This window comes from Falco naumanni, chromosome 12 (genome assembly GCF_017639655.2).
Source record: "Falco naumanni isolate bFalNau1 chromosome 12, bFalNau1.pat, whole genome shotgun sequence".
Classification (NCBI taxonomy): domain Eukaryota; kingdom Metazoa; phylum Chordata; class Aves; order Falconiformes; family Falconidae; genus Falco; species Falco naumanni.
Genome location: NC_054065.1, coordinates 13,619,258 through 13,639,785, shown reverse-complemented (window position 1 = coordinate 13,639,785; position 20,528 = coordinate 13,619,258). Strand labels below are relative to the sequence as shown.

At 49.1% G+C, this 20,528-nt stretch overlaps 1 protein-coding gene across 3 annotated transcripts in view; it reads left to right on the top strand.

The window, feature by feature from the left end:
* Positions 1-20,528, top strand: part of MDGA1 (MAM domain containing glycosylphosphatidylinositol anchor 1) — a 154,486-nt gene that overhangs the window by 91,171 nt on the left and 42,787 nt on the right. For all 3 annotated transcript variants that reach the window (XM_040612262.1, XM_040612261.1, XM_040612263.1), the window contains exons 9-10: positions 1,645-1,914; positions 5,262-5,413. In XM_040612262.1, coding sequence (XP_040468196.1) covers positions 1,645-1,914; positions 5,262-5,413 — 422 coding nt within the window. The remainder of the gene's footprint in view (positions 1-1,644; positions 1,915-5,261; positions 5,414-20,528) is intronic.

Genomic DNA, 20,528 nt, shown 5'->3' with positions numbered 1-20,528 from the left:
AGCACCCGCAGAGACACATTGCTAGCAAAGCCATCTGTAATGAGCTGACCATGCCATTCAGCACGGCAATGTGAGCTTAGTCAAGGGCTGCTTTTAATCCACTTAAGTGCAGCAAAGGGCCCAGAGCCTGAGAATTGAGAGCAGGTGCCTAGAAAACCATCAGCCACTATCAAACAAGGTCTGCCAGGTGGAAGGGATGCTTGTATGCTGCGTACCTACGGATGCATCTGTGTCCCTGGGCGAGGGGACACTGTGCGTGCAGACCTGTGGGGTGGTGCATGCAGCACCTTCATTTGTGGAGAAGATGGAGATGTTGCTAGTGTTACAGAGCTGTAGGTGGGTCTTGCAGAGGTCGGGCTATGGGAGGAGAGAGACTGCTGCACCAGAGCCCTCCAGGCACGGCTGCGTGCAGGGCAGTGGGGATGCTGTGTGACCCATGGTTCCTGGTGGAGCTGTGTCTGTGGCACTGCAGGTGCAATACACAGTATTGCAGGGGTTTGGGCCTGACTCTGCTTGTCAGCGCTGCGGACCTTTAGAGGAGGAAGGTGCTTTGTAGATCTGTAGTGCATAGAAGTTGTTCTTGGAAGAGCAGGTGCTTTGAACTTGGAGAAGATGAGTTGTGATTGTGCTGGAGCTGCTATAAATCTGTTCTCCCTGTTTTAGATTCAGTGTGACAGCTGTTTTGCGTTCAGGAAGCTTTTATCATTTTAGAGGGAGAGCTTCTGGTTATTCCCATGCTGTAGCATTTTAATTAAGAGTTTATTGCAAGTGAAACATGTCCATCAGATGGCTGTGGACATTTGTCCTCTGCCATTGCATTGAATAAGGGGTAACCCAAGCAATACTAGTCCAGACTTTCTCCTTGTTCTGCCTCAACCATACCCAAATTGTGAAGTCCCTATAAATTTTTACAGGTGCTAAAGAACAAGACTCAGTAGCCTCCCTTTGCTAAGGAGGCAGCCACACATCACCATTCTCACAGTACTGGCAGAGGAGCTGACACGGAGATGTGACACACCTCCCAGCATTGGGCAGTTGTTGCCAGGGATAAAAATAGGACCCAGAGTCCCTGTAGCCAGTCCCTGATGTGTTGTATTGATGTACTGGGGAGAGGCTTTATTAACACCCCTTTACGTCTGTGCTCTGTGGAGACAGGCAGTGCATATCTGTCCATCTGCACATGGTGTCCCTGATAACCCTGTCAGACACTGACCAGAAGAACATGGATGTAACTGCTTGGGAGCATACCTGCCTGCTCAGGGAGTGCAGTTTATGCTGGGTATGAAGACTCTGGTTATCCTGATTAGGATCTGAGGACTGAATCCAACTTACGGTGCTCAGCTGCTGGAGCTGCGCTTCTCACATGGAAGAGCAGGGCTTTGTAACTCCTCCAAGCAGTGTCTCACTGTGGGATGAGTACTTGCTAAAGGCCACCCCTACCTAATAAATGGAGGGAGGTGGGAGGTGGCCCCAGCCCAGTCAGAAGGGGATGTCAGATGACTGTTGCTGCTCCTATTAGAAAATAATTAGCCTCTTGGAAATCATAGGTGCGTGTCTCCTCAGAGGCACTTCTGGGGTGACCGTGCTGAGCAAGACGGCTGTTCCCTGACAGCATCCCCATCTGTTGCTCTGTTCGGTCTCCAGTCCCCCCCGTGGTGGAGCCGGCCTTCCAGGACGTGCGCCAGGGCATGGGGCGCAGTGTCACCCTGCGCTGCACCATGCTGAAGGGCAGCCCCATGAAGGTGGCCACCTCTGTCTGGCGCTTCAACGGGACCCTTCTGGTGCAGCCCCTGGCAGAGCAGCAGGACTACTCGGAGCTGAAGGTGGACAGTGTCAGCCGGGAGACCAGCGGTAGCTACGAGTGCAGCATTTCCAACGACGTGGGGGTCTCCACCTGCCTCTTCCAGGTGTCTGGTAAGTCACAGAGTGCGCATTGGGGTTATGGAGGTGGGAAGCTTGCTCCCCATAAACTGGTGCCAATACAGGCAACCTCTGCTGCCTCCTCTGGGCATGGCACTATGTTCAGAAGGGATGACCTTCCATAAGCCAACAGGGAGATCAGCTTCTATCATTCAGGCAGTCCTTCAAGTCTGGGATGGGCCTGGGGCAGTTAGTGCCAGCCACTGGTACAGTTTAGCAATGTTTGATTGTGTGAAAGATACAGGACTTAAACTCAAGGCTGCCATCAGCATTCGAGCTTGGACAGCCTGTATCGTAGATAAGTATTGGCTAAGGGGGAGCAAACGGCTCTCTGCATCCCTCCAGCAGGTTCCAAATCATCTAATTTCCCTTTTAAAAACAAACAAACAAACAAACAGGAACTGTGTTATGTATTCCCGCACCTTCCCTATGTCTCCCATCTATCTGTGTCTCATGATGCCTGCTAGGACAAACACGAGCTGGGAATAGGTACCAGTACTCAGTAGATCTGCTGCTCACACTTTTCCGTGAATCCAGCAGGCACCGTAATGGGAGTTCTCTCCTGCATGGAACTGCAAAGAGGGATGACAGAGTTATAGCATCTAAACCCACACATCTGACCTAGCCTCTCCAGCTGATCATTAAATCTGCTTCTCCCATGACCCCAGAATTGACTTGGGCACCAGTTTCTGGAAGAGCTGTCCAATAAAGTTGCCTTAATAAGCAGTAAATTCAGACAAAATACTGGGGTTTCAGTTCAGGGCCAATTTATACTACTTTTCAAGTCAAGGCTGAACAAATGAGAATAAATAACATCCAGAGAAGCCTGATTTTGAAGCAGATCTTTCACAGGGTTTGGAAAAGCTCAGGTGTGCTCTAACTCTGAGACGCTCTCAAGAAGTGGGGAAGCCCAAACCACTTCTACTGTTTGGGCCCCTTTTCAGGACCTTGCTGTCACCCCTTGAGATTTCCTGGAACCTGTCCGGCAGAGGATTTTGCTTGAGAGCTTTGGCCCTCTCTACACTTTCTTCACGTGCTTGCAACTCTCATGTCACTAAGCGATGTCAAACCATATCCTGCTGTGAGCCACCAAAGCAGACTGTGTCCCTAGCAAGCTTGGGAATGCTCCCAGGATCAGAATTTCTTGCTGGAAGTAGTAATAAATACATATTTCTACCTGGTGTGCCGTGCTGTGCCCATGAGATAAGATCCCCTCAGCAGAAAGCAGCATTCATCCCTAGAGAACACTCATTAGGAAAGCAACAAGCATTTATTTTCCTGCACCACTTCTTCATTTCCAAGGCACTGATATCTGATGGTGGCTTTTCAGCTTCAGACGTCTGTGCCTGTGTCCTGGACAGTTACGAATCAATTAGGCCTTCTGAGCCTGTGGAGCGACTTGAAAAATAATCCAGTGAGTAGGCTGCTGTGCTTGGACTCTGGACTGCTGGAGTTTTAATTGCCATCAGCCACAGCCTTCCTGTGTGAGCAGGGAGGACGGCATAGTCTCTTTTTGTTTCTGTTTCTTCTCTGTGAGAGCAGTACCATAAACCTTCCTATCTGACAGGGAGTCAGTGACTCATTTGTGACTGTGAGGTGTCCAGATGTACTGGAAACAGAGTACATAAATCTACCCAGGATGGGATTAGTTTCTTCTATGGATGGGAGATTAGCTTTCTGAGATGTCCTTGTAGGACAGCAAGACATCCAACCCTCTCCCCTTAAGCAAGTTAGCAGGGCACCTCATACTGGTCACCGCCTGCACTCCCACTAGCCACAGGCACAGAAAAGCCCTGAAAGATGGAGTGGATAACCTTCAGCTTTTCCTGTCAGCTGTAAGCAAAAGGCAAAACTTTCCAGCCATGGTAAAAGTTCCCAGAAAGGAAGTTCCAAAAGTATCTTGATGTGCTGCATTTCCATTAGAAGGCTTTTTTTTATTAGCTTCCATTTCCACTTGGAGTCAATTAATAAGGAATTAATATCATGCAAGATGATGATTATCATCAGTTCTGATTTTATTTCGGAATCCATTATGAAGCTTGACTTCCACAGTCAATACAAGTTGAATAAGCAGCAATTAGTGTCTTGAGGTGGTTCTGAACTTCTTGCTTGTGCAAAAATTCAAGTCAATAAAAACAATAAGAAAAAAAGGACTTGGAAATAAACATCAATATTATCTGTCTGAGTTCATAAAAAATAAACTTTGAATCCTTCTGAGCTTAATTATAACCATGCAGAATGGCAGGGCCTGTGATTCAAGTGGAAAGGTGCAACAGGTTGCCTGGGGAGATGGTGTTTATGCCTTTTCTGCTCTCCAGCATCCCTTGCTGCCCAGGCATCTTTCTGCTCTGTGCAGGTCCAGGCTGGACCTCAGCCCAGACAGGAGAGTTTGGGTTCATGTCCAGCTCCTGCCTGGCCCAGGACAGGACCTGCCAAAAATTGAAGTGCACAGGGTGAAATGAAGGTAATTTCAAATGAGGCAAACGCAGCTGTGGGTAAGACCTCGAGTTGCTTCTGTCCCTGTGCATTAGTCCATCAGCCTCTGGGCTGCATGGCAGTAGCCTTCAAATTCCATTTGGTAGTGGTTCAGGGCAGCAGCAGCTGGGGAAATGATGGGAAATCCCTTCTTCTCTGAACTATCCTGTTTCTCTCTGGTACATCATTTGTTCTGTGTTTCCCTTCCTCCTGCTGCCCTGTTTTTGAGGGGAGGCGTGGGTTTAGAAAAGACATCTCCACCCCTGCTAAAGCTCCTGCTGTTTTTACCCAGGCTGAGGTCAGCATCCCCTTTGCTGTTGAGTTGACGGTCGTGTTACAAAGGGGCTGGAGCACTGCGTTGCCAAGGCAGGGGAGATGCAGAAGGAGCAAGGTCTCCTTTTTAATGCCACAGTCCCTGTGAGATAAATAACACTTTTCCTATGACCTACTGGCCAAATGATCTTTCCTCAGGGTTTGTTAGCAGGAGACTCTGTAAAGCAGCAGATGAAACAGGAGAAACGCCAGTTTAAAGCCGTTACCTCAGTCTAAACTACAAAGCAAGAGAGGAAAGATTAGAGCTGGTTCCAAGTGGGGAACTGAACTTGTTTCCACCTTCTCTGGTGCTGGCGATGCCCCACTGGTGCTGCAGGGCTGCTAACCCTCCCAGTAGTTGAAGTGATTCCCAGAAAATGATGGCATGTCAGTGCAGCACCAGCTACAATAGTAAAGCTGTCCGGCGTGCCAAAGGCAAGTGAATGAGCTGGGCAAGTGGAGCTGTTCCACTCTCACCACGTCTCTTTTGTAATTTATGTTCCCCTTGATCCCACTCTTTTACTTTCCTCCCTCTTTTTTTTTCCCCCCTCCAGCAAAAGCTTACAGCCCAGAGTTTTACTATGACACTCCCAACCCCACCTTAAGCCAGAAGCAATCCAAGAATTACTCTTACGTCTTGCAGTGGACACAGAAGGAGCCCGATGCTGTGGATCCCATCCTCAAGTACCGCCTGGAAGTCCGGCAGGTAAGGTCTGCTCTTCTGGAGCCTCAGCGTATGCCCTTGGGAAAAGGACCTCCCAGGAGGCAGATATGTCAATGTCTCCTTGCCGATTAAGAGCTGAAGGTGATGAAATTGCCAGATCCTGATGGTCTTGCATCTTCCCCACTGAATGGAAGACAGGCCAAATGCACAGCTCGGCGTTCATTTTTACGTCTGGTGTTGGGTATGATCCATGGCTTTCAAAGACCTGCTGCCTCCCATCGGACGGTTCATGCTCAGTGTTTTGAACGGGGCTTTAATGTGAACAAAACCCCACAGTCATTAATAGGTATTGTGGATTTTGTAGGCCAAAGACTCAAGCGAGTGGAGTTCCATCCTCCTCACTCATGTGAAATAAAGGGAATAAGCTGAAGAGCTCTCCAGGCAGGAACTGCAGGAAAAAGTCATCAGCTGTTTGTGTTGCAGAGGGCTTTCATGCAGTCACAGTAATGAAGCTATTCGGACTATATAAACTCTGCAGGGGAAGAGAAGTGGGTTTCAAGGTTTCTGAATCTGAAGAGAAATCATACTGGTGGGTGCGGCTGGGGGACAACTAAGGGATCTCTTCAGATCCCTGGTTGGAGAAGGTTAGGGAAAAGAGTCTTGATGTTTTCAAAGAGCACATTAACCTAGCAGGACTGCCAGCTACTTTCATCCACTCTCAGCAAAGTGCCTGCATTCAACATTTTTTAAAAATAGGGACACTTAAAACTGGTGGTTCTCGCCATTCAGCAGTAGCTTGGAAGCAAATGCTTCTCACAAGGAAAGTTTGTTTACTGTAGACAGGAAACAAAATAATTAAAAAGATCCAAGTGTCTCTTCCCTCTAGTTCTGCACAGTGGGCTCCAGTTTTATGCCTCCATTTGATTGTGAGCTCTCTGGGGTGGGACAGCCTTTGTTTGTTACTCAAACCGCGCGGAGCACATTGTCAGTGCTTAATAATAATACAGGACACAGGGGAGCCTCTAATAATGAAGGCAGTTTGTCATAGTGCCCCTTCCCTCTTAGCCAAGTTCTGCTATTATCAGCACTGCAACTCAATGAACTAATTTGTGATTTTTATCCTTCTCCAGCAATGCTGAGGCTTTTTTCCTTTTGCACAGTGCCTAGAAGTAATCTTGGATCTGTTCCTCATTGAACTCCTACTGGAAGGGATCAAGAAAAGGGAAAATCGCATTTCTGCTTTAAGTTATGACATGAAGGAAGCTGAGTGCTTACACAAATTTAACCCTTGCTGGGTTTGTTCATACCCCATCGGTTACTGCTGTTAATGTTTCTTTTGCATCATCACCACATAGCTGTGTCTATTGAGTGGGGTGTTTTAGAGGAGTGTTACGCCAGGGCACTGCTGTAGCCCAGTCTCGTGTATGGGCAGGCTCTTAGAAATGGCTGCAGGTGTCATCGTGGTGGCGCGGGTCTCAACAAGGGGGAGCAGGGAGAAGAGGAAGCAGGGGAGATTTGTTCCCACTTCTGCCAAGCACAAGCAGGAGATGGAAAAGGCTTTCGTGGCATTGCCTCCCCCTGGCCCTCCTCCGACAGGCACTTGCATTTCATTGTGAGGTCTCTGCCTCCCCGTGCCGTACCGAGGGCTCACTGAGCCCTTTGCGTTTCCTTGTCCCAGCGGATTGCATTACCTCTCGTCTCCAACCTGCTGCTTCGCAGAGCTGCCTCTGTGCTCCTGTCCTGCCTTCCTGGTGTTTTCCCCATGATGTCTGACCTGGCATCCAAGCAGTCTGGTGATGCCTCCCAACCTTTCACTGTTTCCCGTGTGCCATCACCCTCTTCCACGTCCTGCAGGCTTTGCTGCATTGTCACACCTTCTTCGTGCTGGGGCACCTGGGCTAAGCTTTGTATTCTGCTCTTCCATCACTGGACCGCAGAACGTAGTTGAATTACTGAATATAACTGTGAAAAGCTGGAAAGCTTAAAAGCACTGCTGACTGGAGAGCTCTTAAGAAAGGGGATTTGTCGGCCTGAATGAGGAGCTGCTGTTTGCCTGTGCTCCCTCCTCACTGGATAGACTGGCTTCCAGGCACTAGCTGTGGTGGTACAAAAATCCTCCTAGAGATCTAGGATTGAAGTGAAATATTCTCTTCAGATAAAATGGGCCTTACACACGGCCAGTCGCAGCTGATTTATTGCCTGCATCAAGCTGATGAAAGCTTATCCAGTCAGCCAGCCCACCTTCTCCTCCAGCCCTAGGAGCTCCCCAGCCTCAGTGGTCGTGACGGGTGCTCGTCAGCATCTTAAGGATGAACGAATGTGGCAGCAGCAGCCTGCAGTCCTGGGGTGGTGAGGGGCTGTCTCGGGGCGGTGATTAACTCTTGCTGAGCTGGAATCCAAAGGACAACCAGCTGGGATGCCCACTGGTTGTAACATAGTGTCTTGGTTTTCATTTTGTTCTCCCCAGTTTGCTTGAAGAGCTCTTGGCATATGTAATGTGAAGATCCCCAAGTAGCAGGATGCTTTGCAAGGCACCTGGGAACCCTTGAATTAAATTTTCTTGCTGCAGCTGCTGAAAATGGGGCTGGGTAAGAGTAAAAGTGCTGTTTATTAATTGGCTGGTGCTGTGGCTCCTCCAGCTCTTCCTGTTCGACAGCTTCCAAGGGCTGGTTGGCCATTCCTGGGGGGATTGCAAGCAGACTGGGGGAATTTGGTTTCCTAAGTGATGCATGGGGGCTCCCAGCAAGACAAGCAGGTGCATTTCCACAAGAGCTGATTGTTCCCGGCACTGCAGAGCAGGCTGAGCAGCACAGCAGACGTACCAGTTCCAGTAGAATAAGAATTAACTTTCAATTAAAACCAAATAAACAGCCTAACAGCTTGGAGCCACTGACCCAGGCAAGGCGCATACGATGGCAATGTGGAGCAAGCTTCTCATAAAGCCTCTGTTGTATGTCTGGGCAAAGAGGCTGTTATTTCCCGGAGCGCATCGGTCAGGTAGGCTCAGGCAGAGGCATTGTGTTGAGTGACAATTCAGAGGGGAAAGCATTCCCGCTGAGGAATGGCAGGGGCCTCACAGATGTTGGTCCTGACAGCTTGGGAGGCTTTTCCTTTCTTGCTCCAAGGCAACTGATCCAGATGCCGACAACCTTATTTAACCTTAGCCAGCGAACCTAATGAGTTCACAGCCTTGGGTGGTTTGGTTGTGGGCAGATGCAGTGAGGCTTTGGGGCTATTGGTTTGGTCAGCTTTTTTTCTTCTATGTGTTCTTGTAGCATAGAAAAGCACTGAGGCACTGCACTCCAACTGAAAACGTTTTTCATTGCTTGGGGATTCAAAGCAGCCTCCCCAAACCAGATCTTTGCTTAAAAAATAAAAAGCCTTTTAAGTTGCTTGTTTCTTTCTGTGTATTTTATCCCCTCCCAGGGCTCTGCTCTAACATTAAAGAGAAATGAAAAGCCATCTAATATTGCAAGCAGGTTGCATCCTGGAGGAAAGATCTGAGTTGGGCTGGTGGTTACAGTTACAGGGGATAGTGGCAGAATTACTGTGCACTTAATGAGCTGGAACCCATCTGTGACCTGAGGCTGCAAGAGGAAGGAGAAAGTATTGGTGCAGCAGGGAAGTTTAATCTTCATTGTGCCCCTCAAGGAGACCTGGGGCTGCTGTGTCCTCTGTACCTTCTGATACACAGGCTTGGGCCAGAATGGGGCCAACTTAACACATTCCTGCCTTTCCCCTCCTCCGAGCAGGCTCGGCTCTACCTGCCGGACAGACCCCCGAAAATTGCACTGGGCCAAGCCCCAGCCCCATTTGCTAAACTAGCTCACTGGGTTGTCACTTCAGATTAATTCTTGTCAGGGACACCATCTTTAATGAGAGTGGCCCTCTGCGATGCCTGAGTAATTGTACGGTCTCTCTTTGTTTGTACTTTCATCCCCTCCATGTTGGATAAACATCCCCTGCTGTCTACTAAACTCATCTGGGCTCCGGAGCCGGCTGCCACTTGCCTCATCAGCCAGCCAGAGCAGCGTTAATGAGAGCTGCGGCAGTGGGGAGCCGGGCTCACCGTGTGGGGAGGTGACAGATAACAGAGCTGTTTGGACAGACACAGGACAGGGGCGTTAGCAGGAATTTAATGATCGTGATTAGAGTGGAAGGTTAACTCTGCTGATGGCCATCGCAGCGCAGTGGGAGAGGGTTTATGCCGAGGCTTATGGGCTGTGGATCTGAATTGCTCCTTGTCTGCCTCTGAGTTGTTCTTTTGCTCTCCTCTGAGCCCACTGCAGCAGCGTCTGTCAACTGCCGTCTGTCCTTGGCTTCGGTACTGCACGGCGCTGACGCCCCCCCAGAGGCACACAGGCTGGGGCAGGGGTCTCGCTTTACGCAGCAAGCAGGGGTGGTATTACTCAAAATGCAGGACGAGCAAGCAGTGCACCAGCCCGTCGTCTTTTATGTAAATATTTCGTTGAGAACGCGGTTAACTCCCACCGCTGCATCTCCCCGATTTGTGCACCACCGTGGCTTGGTGAACCCATGTGCGTGGCCCTGGGCCCATGAGGAGCCAGTCTAGTGAAGCTGAATGCATCTTCCAGTACTTGTAAGTAACCCTGTGATAAAATAAACAGCTGGTTTGGGCAGCCAGGGTAGAACAAAGCTAATCCACCCAGCCCTGTACTTAGCAGGAGTGAGCACATCCAGGCCAGAAGCTTGTCTTCTCCCATTGTCAGCAGTACCCAGTGTCGGGGAAGAGTATAAAACCAAGACAGATACATGCAGTATTGCTTTCTCTGCCTCTAGACATTATAAACCCATTTGTTTGTCAGGTCCTGGTTTGGAAAAGGCTGTGAACACAGAAAGTTGATGTACTCGAGTCATTGGTGGCCCTTTCAGCAGCCCAGCCCTGTGTTCTGGGAGGTGAACAAAATCCCTTTTCTCCTGCAGAGGCAACTGTGGCTTCAGGAGAAGGTTCTCGGGAAACTGAGCTGCCGGCGGCACCTCGGGGAGTTGCCTGGAGGCTGCACTTAGGGGCCAGGGGCATGCCGAGGGCTAGGAAACCGGGCAGCTCTGCGCAAGGCAGGCAGCGGTGGCTCAGCTCCCTTTGATAACAGAGGCTAACATTTTGCTGGCTGCGGGGGATTACATGCTGTCTGGGCAAGGCTGCCATCACCCGTCACCCAGGTGGCCGCCTCAGGCAGGGCTGCTGACAAGCCTGGGTCCATAGCCCTCATCCTGATGCTCTCTGGGGTACCGTGCCCCTAGTGGCCCCATCCTGTGTGTCCCCCGACTGGTGCTGTGGTGGGGGTTTCAGCTGAGGGATGCTGCAGGAGCTCAGGGGTTGCTACAGTGAGGTTTTAGGACAGCTTAGCTAAAAAGCAGTCAGGGCTGTTCTAAATCCCTTTCATACTAGAATACAAAAAGCTTAAAGGATGGAGTCGGAGATTGTGAAGTAGGGAGGGACCCATCCTGCTCTGGATAAAATGTGACCTGTGCACTGCCCTGGGGTTACCTGGAAAAAGAGAGGATCTGTGGTGCTGCGTCCACTGAGAAATCCTGCTGAGACGCGGCTTAACTGGACAGCCCAGTCTGATGTCCTAGTGTGGGGCACAGTCAGGGCATATGGAACAGGGATGTGTGAGTCCCTTTTCCTTTCCTTCTCCCTCCTAGAGCATCACAGTCCCAACTAGCTGCAGTGAGGGAGCGTGACTCCCCATGAAGCAGCAGATGGTGGCCCTGGCTGCATGCAAGATGCTGCATGGATCAAAAAATTGTGGGGGTGAGAAACGGCACATCCCTTTACTGTTCATCATTTCACTTGGTACGAGTTGTGTTGGTCCTGTCTCACTGGTGTGGGATTGAGGACTGCAGTGACTTGGCCTCACAGTGTTTGCTCAGGACTGAATCTCAAAGCAGACCTTCTGTTGTAGGACGGCTTATAAGTCACATCTGCCAGAAAGCTTCTTTAGTCCTGTTTTCTTTTTTGCCTGCCTTGGCTGCCAGTTTGATGTCTGATCACAGGCTGCTGTCATATGGGACAAGGTCAAATCAACACAATTCCATCTACCTGCTGAGACATCCTCTGTAGCAAGAAAAGGTGGTTTTATTCATCTCTAACTCTCCCATCTCCCCCACTGATGCTCGCTCTTTTTTTTTTTATTATTTTATTTCAGCTTTTGTTCAGGCAGTGAGAATAGGCAGATTACATTTGTGCTCTCAAGTCAATTGCCTTCAGTAGTGCTAGTGGTGTATGTGATGCTGTGCAGAACTCAGCCCTGAGGGAGGTGAAAAAGGATACAGAAAGAAGCCAGTGTGTCGATGACAAGTTTGTTTGGTGGACAGGTTTGCTTGGTTTGAAGAGCCATCGTGACGCAAAGCCAAGGAAAGCAAGAGAAGAGAGAGGTGAAGCTGCCTTTTTAGGCTGCAAGAGGTGGAGAGGTTTGGAATGTGTGGTGGGATTGAGTGGCAGCCATGCACTGGTGGAAGGAGAGCTGGCTGATCAATAGCATTTGATGGACAAGCTGTACTTGAAGCAGGACCCAGGGGTAAAGCATCAAATTTGCCACGGGCATTTGGGTGCGGAAAGGGCAGGATCCTGCCTCAGCTGTGCTCTCTGCTGCTAGAAAATGGGACACAATGTCAGTCACTGCAGCTGACCGTACATTGAGCCGTCTCTCTTTTCGTCCCTAGCAATCTGTCACAGGGGATGACACGTCAATAAGACCAGCTGCGAGAGCAAACTCCCCTCTCTCTGTGCTGTAAGGGAAGACTCCAAGACAGCTGGATGTTTGGTAGGGGTGGGAAACCAGGAGGTTTTTTCCATATTTCATGTATGCGTTCTTTGCTGGTTAAGTCAGCGACAGCAGAGCCTCCACCCAGCGCAAAGGAAGAGATTTTCCTCCTGGCCATTGCTCGCTGCAGGCAGAGGTGTCTGCCTAGCCATGGTGGCTGTTAGCCCCGTCAGTCAGAGGATCACAGACATTTCTATAAGGCTGGCCAGGGAAGTTTAACACAGGCCTGACCGGCACAGATGGGTTAGGTGAGTTCAGTGGAAAAGGCTGGGAGCCGTGGGATGAGGTTTCCCCCTTAGGTCTGCCTAACATCTTCCCGTGCTGCTATTGAGACTTCCCCTGGCCCACCAGAGCTTAGCAAACGATGCCTAACAAACTAGTCTGACTAATTCTGTCTTTTTGCATTCATAAATTGCTCTTCAGCATGACTCATGGTTTTCCTGAGCTGTTATCCCTGGTCCACAGATCATTTGTAATCAGTTAGTTGGGAAAACTGGTAATATGAGCAGTGGCAGGTTAGTTATGCCTCAGTCTCAGGGTACCATTTCTCTTCTCTGATTATGCAAAGTAAGGAAGGTGTGGTGGGTTGACCTTGGCTGGATGCCAAGTGCCCATCTAAGCCCCTTGTTCACTCTCCTCAGCAGGACTTGGGGGGAGAAAATAAGATAGAAAAAAAACCCTAATGGGTCAAGATAAAGGCAGTTTAATAAAGCAAAAGTCATGCATGGAAGCAAAGGAAAATGAAAGATTTATTCTCTACTTCCCATCTGCAGGTGATGTCCAGCCTCTTCCCAGGAAATAGGGCTTTAGTATGCATAGCAATTGCTCTGAAAGACAAATGTAATAACAAATGCCGACCCTCCCTTTCTCCTTTTTCTTAGCTTTTATTGCTGAGCAGACGTCATATGGTATGGAATATCCCTGTGGTCAGTTTGGGGCAGCTGCCCTGGCTATGTCCCCTCCCAAGATCTTGCCCACCCCCAGCCTAGTGGGGAGGGGGGAAAGTTGGAGAGGCAGCCTTGATGCCATGAGAGCGCTGCTCAGCAGCAGCCAAAACATCGGGGTGTGATCACCACCTTTCTAGCTACCAATACGAAGCACAGCACTGTGAGGGCTGCTATGGGGAGAATTAACTCCATCTCAGCCAGACCCAATACATAAGGTAACTGAGAGTTTTACGAGGTGGCTTACCATTCATAAGGTGTCTTGCAGCAGAGATTTTGTCTCAACACTCACTTTTCATAAGTGCTACTCCTAATGCAATTCAAGTACTTGACTGTGCAAGAGAGAAAGCAGGATATTGTCTGGCTTGCCTAGTACAATTTGTATAATTACAAACAGTTCTACCACTCTTAGCTTTGTTTGGAATAGTTACAGTGCCTGAGAAAAACAGCACAAATAATCTCACTGGAAAGGCTCATGTGGTCTTAAAACACATCTGGTAGCAAAATCTCATCTATCTCTAGCTCCTAACACCACTGTTCAGTGCTCATTCAGGGTAAGGACAATGTGAGAGAAGAGATAATCACATTCCCCCAACCAATATACCCCTTGTATCAGCCTTGCAGGCTTGAGATGTTGTTTTCACACCATTATGCTTGTTCGTATCCAGCAGGCTTTTGGCTTGTGTTTTACAAAGCTGAGCACAGGATGAAAAATGCTTGCCAGGTATCAAAGACAAAAGCGAGTCCTTTGTGTGCGTCTCTTATCCACACTCCTTCGGTGGCTTCAAGGGGTACATACTAGTTACTGAGTCTTTCTGAAAGTCTCTGTTGATAGGCTGTGGTGCAGCTTCCTCCCATTTGCTCTGCTCATCCATTGTTTTCAGCAGTCAGCCCGTGTTCCTACTACTGCTTCAGTCTTTTCTTTGTGTGCCTTCCTCCCTTTCCCTGTTCACCCTCCTATTGTCCATCTCTTCTTTCTTTTGTTTCTGCTTCCTTTTTTGGTTTTGTTCTTGGTTTTGGGTGTCTTTTCCTGGCTCTCACATGTTGGAGATAAGGGGAGAAAGTGTGTGAAGGGAGAAGGGTTTGGAAAAGAGATGTAGTCTTTCCTGTAGCTAGTGACAAAGAGGCAGGAGTAGGCACTAGGTAGATGTCTTGGCTGTATTTCATAAAGAAATGAAATGTACGCAGTCATGCTGTCAGTGCAGGCAGCATGGGGCGATGTGAAGGGCTATATGGCTCTCCCTGCACACGCTGTGCTGCCTGCCGGTTCTTTACTAGAGGCAGGACTGCAAATGCAGTTGAGTTAGAGGTGGTCTGTAGGCTCTGGCATGATACTTGCCTATGTACCTTCATTACACGTACCAGACTGGGAAGTCCAGAGTCCCACACAAAGGCCATTTCTGCTCCAGTAAGCAATAGCCCCATCCTTTGTTGATTGTTTTCTGAAGGGTTAAGGTGCCTTAGCAGAGAGCTCTGCCATGGTCTGTAGACAACCCAAAAAGAGAAGCCTGGGAGATGGCAACTCCTGTTGGTGGAGCGTGTCTCCTTGGTAAGCTACAACCATATTATAGACAGAATGGCTCAGAGCTCAGCCTGGCTGCAGCTGGGCAGCCCTGGGCTACGCAGAGCCAGATTGCTTTTGCTTCCTGGAGCCGCACGTGCTGACAGCGTGGTGCGTAGGCATGTACGTGGGTCTGGCTGCAAGCGGTCGTGTCCACTGCAAGAAATGGGTGGAAGAGGAGACTATGCTCACTAAGATTAGGGATGGGTATAAAGTATACAGCTGGATCCAGTAAGGCACTGAGCCACTAGTGCCGATTACCAGATGCAAAGTTCAAAAGAGCCTGGAACCACACGAGGGATATTGTCCCCTATTCAGCTTATGCCCACGCTGCAGACAGGTGATTTCAGGCTCTGCAGTCCGTACTCGAGTACATGTAGGATCTTGCAGCAGCAGCAGTATAGAACTTCTTTTCTCAACCGAAGGACCACATGTGCCTTCAGGATCGAAGATACAGCTGTAAGACAGTAGGAGGGAGATAACGAGCATAGCTGGGCGTACACGTAACCTGTCTGCTCAGTGCCCACCACAATGACAGCAGCATAGGCTCCTTGCACAGACTGGGGAGTCCGTGGCTCTCCCTCCCTTCCCATCCATCACTGAACTCGGGTGCTAGTTCACCCCTTTTCTTCTCCAGCTCCTGGGCTCCCCCTCCTCAGAACGTGCAGCTGTGCGATGCTCCAGTAAGCCCATGGCTTGTGAAGTTGCCAGTCATGCTGTGCCTCAGTTCAGGCTTTTACTTCACTGTCTCCCTGACAGAGTGAAGATTAGGTCTGTTCTTCTTAGACCAGGGAACATATGCTAATAAAATACATATTGCTTTCTGATCAGCCCCTAATGAAAGACATTACTGAAGAGTGTGGAACAAGCACTTACAGTAATTCATGACAGCACCAATTTGGCTTCTCTGGAAGCTGTAAACTGCTGCTCTTGGCACCTAATGAGGATGGGCAGCTGATTGCATGTGCAAGAGGAAGAGAGGGAGTCCGTCTTCTGGCTTAGATAGCTCCAGCTGTCCTAGGTAGCTACTGGAGGTTGCAGTTGCTTCTCTCTTTGGAGCTGGGGATTTTTCAGACCAGAAAGGGAGCCATTCTGATAAGGCCAGTTTAGGAAAAAAAGCTTTCGGGACTCTGTGTTTAGACTGAATAATAGATTTGCTTTGGCTTGTTTAACCCCAGGATCTGAACCTGTATGCTTGACTGATGAACAGCACAGGCATGAATTTCAGTTCACTGGTGGGCTTGTCTGGCAAATACCAACTTTATGTTTGCAATGTGAGTATTTGCTCTGGAAACCCCTAATGAGTAATGGTTGTCAAGCAAAGAAAATTAAATAAATCCAAGTTTAAGCTTACCCTAGCCCTTTAATTGATGCTATTAATGCTTGACATCATTTCCATCCAAGGTGGTGATGAAGTACTAACCCAGGAAAATGTTTTAATCCAATCTGACAGGCACAGGAAGTTTGACAAGAAATTTTAAAGAAACGTCGCCATCACCGTCTTCATATCCAAACCAAATTTCTCTACTACCCAAAACTTACCTGAATGCCTTTTCCAGAGTGGCCAGGCATCTTCTTCATAGCTGATACCAGCAGAATCCCCTATTAGGATCATGCTGTTGAAATCTTGTGCAGCTGACAGCAGGTTAGGAGGAAATGCCACCTCAGTGAAGGATGAGGATATCGTAAGGAAGATCTGAAAGATGGAAAACTACTTGAGTGGTTCAGGTGGGATGAAATGCAGTGGTACAAATGCAAGGTCATGCATGTGGAGAGTGCTATCAGAGGAATCTGCTACAGGCTGAGAGCTCATCAATGGGAATTGACTGAAGTGGAGGAATGATGTGGGTGAGTGAGTTGACTTCAAGGATCTGCTGATAAGATGCAGGTGTGAAAAAGGGCAAACATACTCCTAGGTGAAGCCTGAGGTATTTCCAGGCAAGGTGGAGAATGGCTATTGTATCTTGTGTGCAGGGAGCTCCAGCAAGTGGGATCATACAGGAAAGGATAACTGAGTAAATCAGGGAAGGCGAGAGTCTCTGTTATAAAGAGGATGCACTGAGTGCTCAGCTTGTTTAGCCTAGCAAAGCAAAAGCTGAGAGGTGGTGTGATTGCTGTCTATAAAAACATCAGGGGGTCAAGCAGCAGGGAGGGAAAAGAGCCATTTAAGCTAAAGGACAATATTGGCACAAGATCAACTGGGTGCAAGCTGCTTGTGAATAAATTCAGGCTGGAAATGAGAACATTAGGGTGGTCAGGCTCTGGAACAGCCGTCCAGCAGAAGGAGCAGGCTAAATAGGAACGGCTTTTAAGGTGGGATTGTGGTACATTCATAAAATGAGTAAGAAGAGGTAGCCGCTGTGGTGACAGGGGATTGGGCTCTGTCAGCCAGGAGTGTACTTCCCCTGCTGGGTCTCTGAACATGGCCATGTTTTTCCCTTCCCTGAACTCCTGGAGGATAGGAGGGGGCTGCCAGTGCAGAGATGTTTTATCCCTCTGCTAAAATACAGAGAGCAAGAATCAAATCCGTGGTGCTCAACTGCAATGTCAAAGACAAACCATCTTCCTCTGCTCTGCCCTGTGGTGCCAAGGACCAGAATCTCGATCCATTGCTATATGCCGTAAGTGAATGGGAAGAAGTGAGAGAGAAGGGCCAGATTTATGGCATATTTTTCCATCACTGTGAAAAATATTGGAGTGTCATGTTCAGGAGAGATTCTACAATTCCCTGTCCCCTCCTGCCTCTGTTTCTGAGCATTTTTCATTCCTCTTTTCCAAGGAATATGCAGTGCTCTTATTCCTACCCATGGAACTCATCTTCTGGGCTCTTATTCTCCAGCAACGGAAAATGGGTCTGGCCTTTGAATAATTTGCTGTCAGTCTTTGACACTGTAAACTCTGAAACACATAAATCCTGACATCATCCTTTTTTTTAACTTTAAGAAGTTCGTGGCATCTGAAATCTTTGAATTTACCTCTCTGCAAGGTATCTTGTAGCTTTGGAGGTGCAGTTGGGGGGCCAAACTGAGGGCAAGGCACATCTGCTGAGGTAGCAGAGTATTTTGTATTGCAGAGCCCCATGTTCATCCCAGAAGTTGCTACCAGCACCGTAACAAAGGTCATCCTCTTACAGTCCCTAGGATGGGGTGCTTGTGAGTATCTTTCCTGGCTGTCACCAGTTTAAGGCCACGGATGCTACCAGTCCCATCATGGTGAGGGTAATGGTGTGGTTGTGTCTGGTCTTTATGAACAACACTCCCTTTGGAAGGGAGCAGCTGTGTCTTAGCTGGGCTTTGTTGGGATGAGTTCATGGCAGTCACAGCCACAGGGGAAATCATGAGATGATGCCTGCAGCACACTAAGACAGAGCTATATAATGTGTCCAAGTCTCTTGGCAAACAGACTGAACTGGTGAAAATGGGAGGTTCTTTCACACCCTGAGTGGTATTGCCTGCCAGAGAAAAAGTGCCTTTCTGCTGCTATCACCTTCTCCTGGCCCCTAGACAGCACTAAACAGGGATGTCTGTGGCTGATGAGAAGCTGAGCAGCTTGGATGAGACTGACTGTTCTGGGCACATGAGAGAGGTGGATGCCCTCACACCTGCTGCTGTCAGGGCACTGAGCTTTGAAGACCACCTTGATTGCTGGTTGCTGAAGGGTGAAGCCCACCAGCTGCACCGGCAGCTGAAGATTATTTTTTCCACATTATTGCCCCATACTTCTTTTCAGACCTTTTTGAGATACCTGTGCTTCCTGCACCATCAGGCTCCCCACAGCTCCTGGTTCCATGCACGTCTTCTCTCCAGTGTCCCAACACTCACAGATGAGAGGGGAGAGGTGGGATGGGGGGAACTCAGCCTAATGCCCCCCCCTGCACACATGCTGGGGACAGCATTTCTCTGTTGTTCTCCTCTGCAGAGCTGTACAGAGAAAGGGGAAGATCCTGTCAGAGGGAGGGATCCTGCGTACAAGGCTGCTGTGCCACACCAGCCTGCCTTTGTCCGCCGTCCCCTCTGCCTTCAGCGAGGCTGGTGTGGCTGGGGGTGGGAGCTGGGAGCCTTTGCAGCAGCCCACGTCTGTGGTTAGCTGGTGAGGACAGAGTGGGAGCGCGGGCAGCAACCCCCATCTCATTTGTGCTGCAGGAAGGAGCAGCCAGGGGAATTTGAATGAGGCTAAGAAAAAAGGGAGGGAGAGTAAGTGTGTGTGGAAAGGATTTTGAGGGGAGATACTGTAAAGCAGAGCTAGCACTCACACCCTGAGTTGAGAAATTGCTGAAGAAGTGGGAGAAGTAAGGAGAGAGTAGCAGGAGTGAATAGCAATGCTGGGAAGCTGGATGCCCAAAGAGCAGCTCCTTTGCGCTGATCAACTTATTGGGGAATCTGCATGATTTTAATATATGTTTTTCTAGCTGGCGTTTGCAACAATTCCCTGGGACTTGGTGATGAAACAGGTTTTCTTTCTAATTTCTCCCTCAAACAAACATGCACAGCTGCTTCATGTGCAGCTAGTTCTGAGATCACATATGTGGCTATGCAGGTCACACCAATTCCCAGCACAGGTAGGTTATCGTGGTCTTATGAATCCATGGTGCAGTTTCTTGAGCAGGACTGCAACAATGATTATCGGCAGATGTGTTTATTAATATCCTTTGGCTTTATTATATCTGTTGGCTGATAGGTACCTGACTTAAACATCATGCAGTCTGAGAACATCCTTTTTTCCTTTAACAGCCTACCTAAACAGAAAACATAGATGTAGCAGTGTTATACTTTTGGACCCCTCTGCTGTGACAGCATCCCAGCTGGGATGGAAGCAGGGGGCAGGGGTAGTGTGGCAGCCTGCTTTTCTCTCTGAGGCTCTTGGTGTGTGTTCCTGGACCATGAGCTGGCTTGGCTGGCCACGGTGGGACAAGCTCTCTCTAAGCATCAGGAGCCAGCTCAAATGATAAGACAGGGGACTGAGCAGACAATACCTACCAACAGAACGTGATGGTGAGGAATGAGAAAAGGCAGACCTAGCTTGCAGGTCCCAGAGGCCTGATGGCTGAGTACATATAAACATGTGAGTGTGCTCTCCCTTGATGGCTAGTACTGCTTACAAGTGACAGGAGAAGGGACAGGTTGCACACTGTGCGTGTGAATGCGTGCGTCCCACGCAGGGCTGATTTTGCCCTTTGTAAGGCATTTTTAGTGGACCTTTTCTGCAAGAACATTCTCCCCTCTGCAGCCTGTGTGATATTCACAGCCAACTGGTAGAAACTCTGGGTTTGTTTGGTTTTTTTCCCACCCCCTGCCTCTGATACTCGAAATGAAAGGCGGTGAAGGCAGAGATGAGGCTGTGCGTTGCACTGTGCTCTTGTTCTGGCCCCACCTGGCAGCATCCTGAGCCTGGTGATGAATGAGCTTGTTGCGTGAGATCCTCCACTGAGGCTTCAGCATCTCTAATAAGGTGGCCAGTGTTTCACTGTCCTCTGCGCCTGTCTCTGCTTTATTAACTGCACTGCAGCAATATTAAGTTGGAACACTGGGCCAGCGTGATCAGGAGGAAGGAGGCTGAGGAGGGGGTGGAGGGAAAAAGATACCAGGGTAGTATGGGAGAAGAGGACACACAGAGCAGGAGAATGAGGGCAACAGCAGATGATTGAAGTGGAGGATTAAAAAATGGGTTCCTACTGGACTGATGCATGCAGCTCTGCACAGACCTGCTGCTGGCAATCAGGGAGGCAAAGGATGTTTAGGGAGGGAGAGGCAGAGCCAGACTTTGGCCTTAATGTCTCTGTCTGCTGGACCTGTGCTAGTGACTGCAAGCACGCACAAGCAAGCGGCTGGCTGGAGCTGTGCCCTTCTTCTCCCTTGCACTAATTT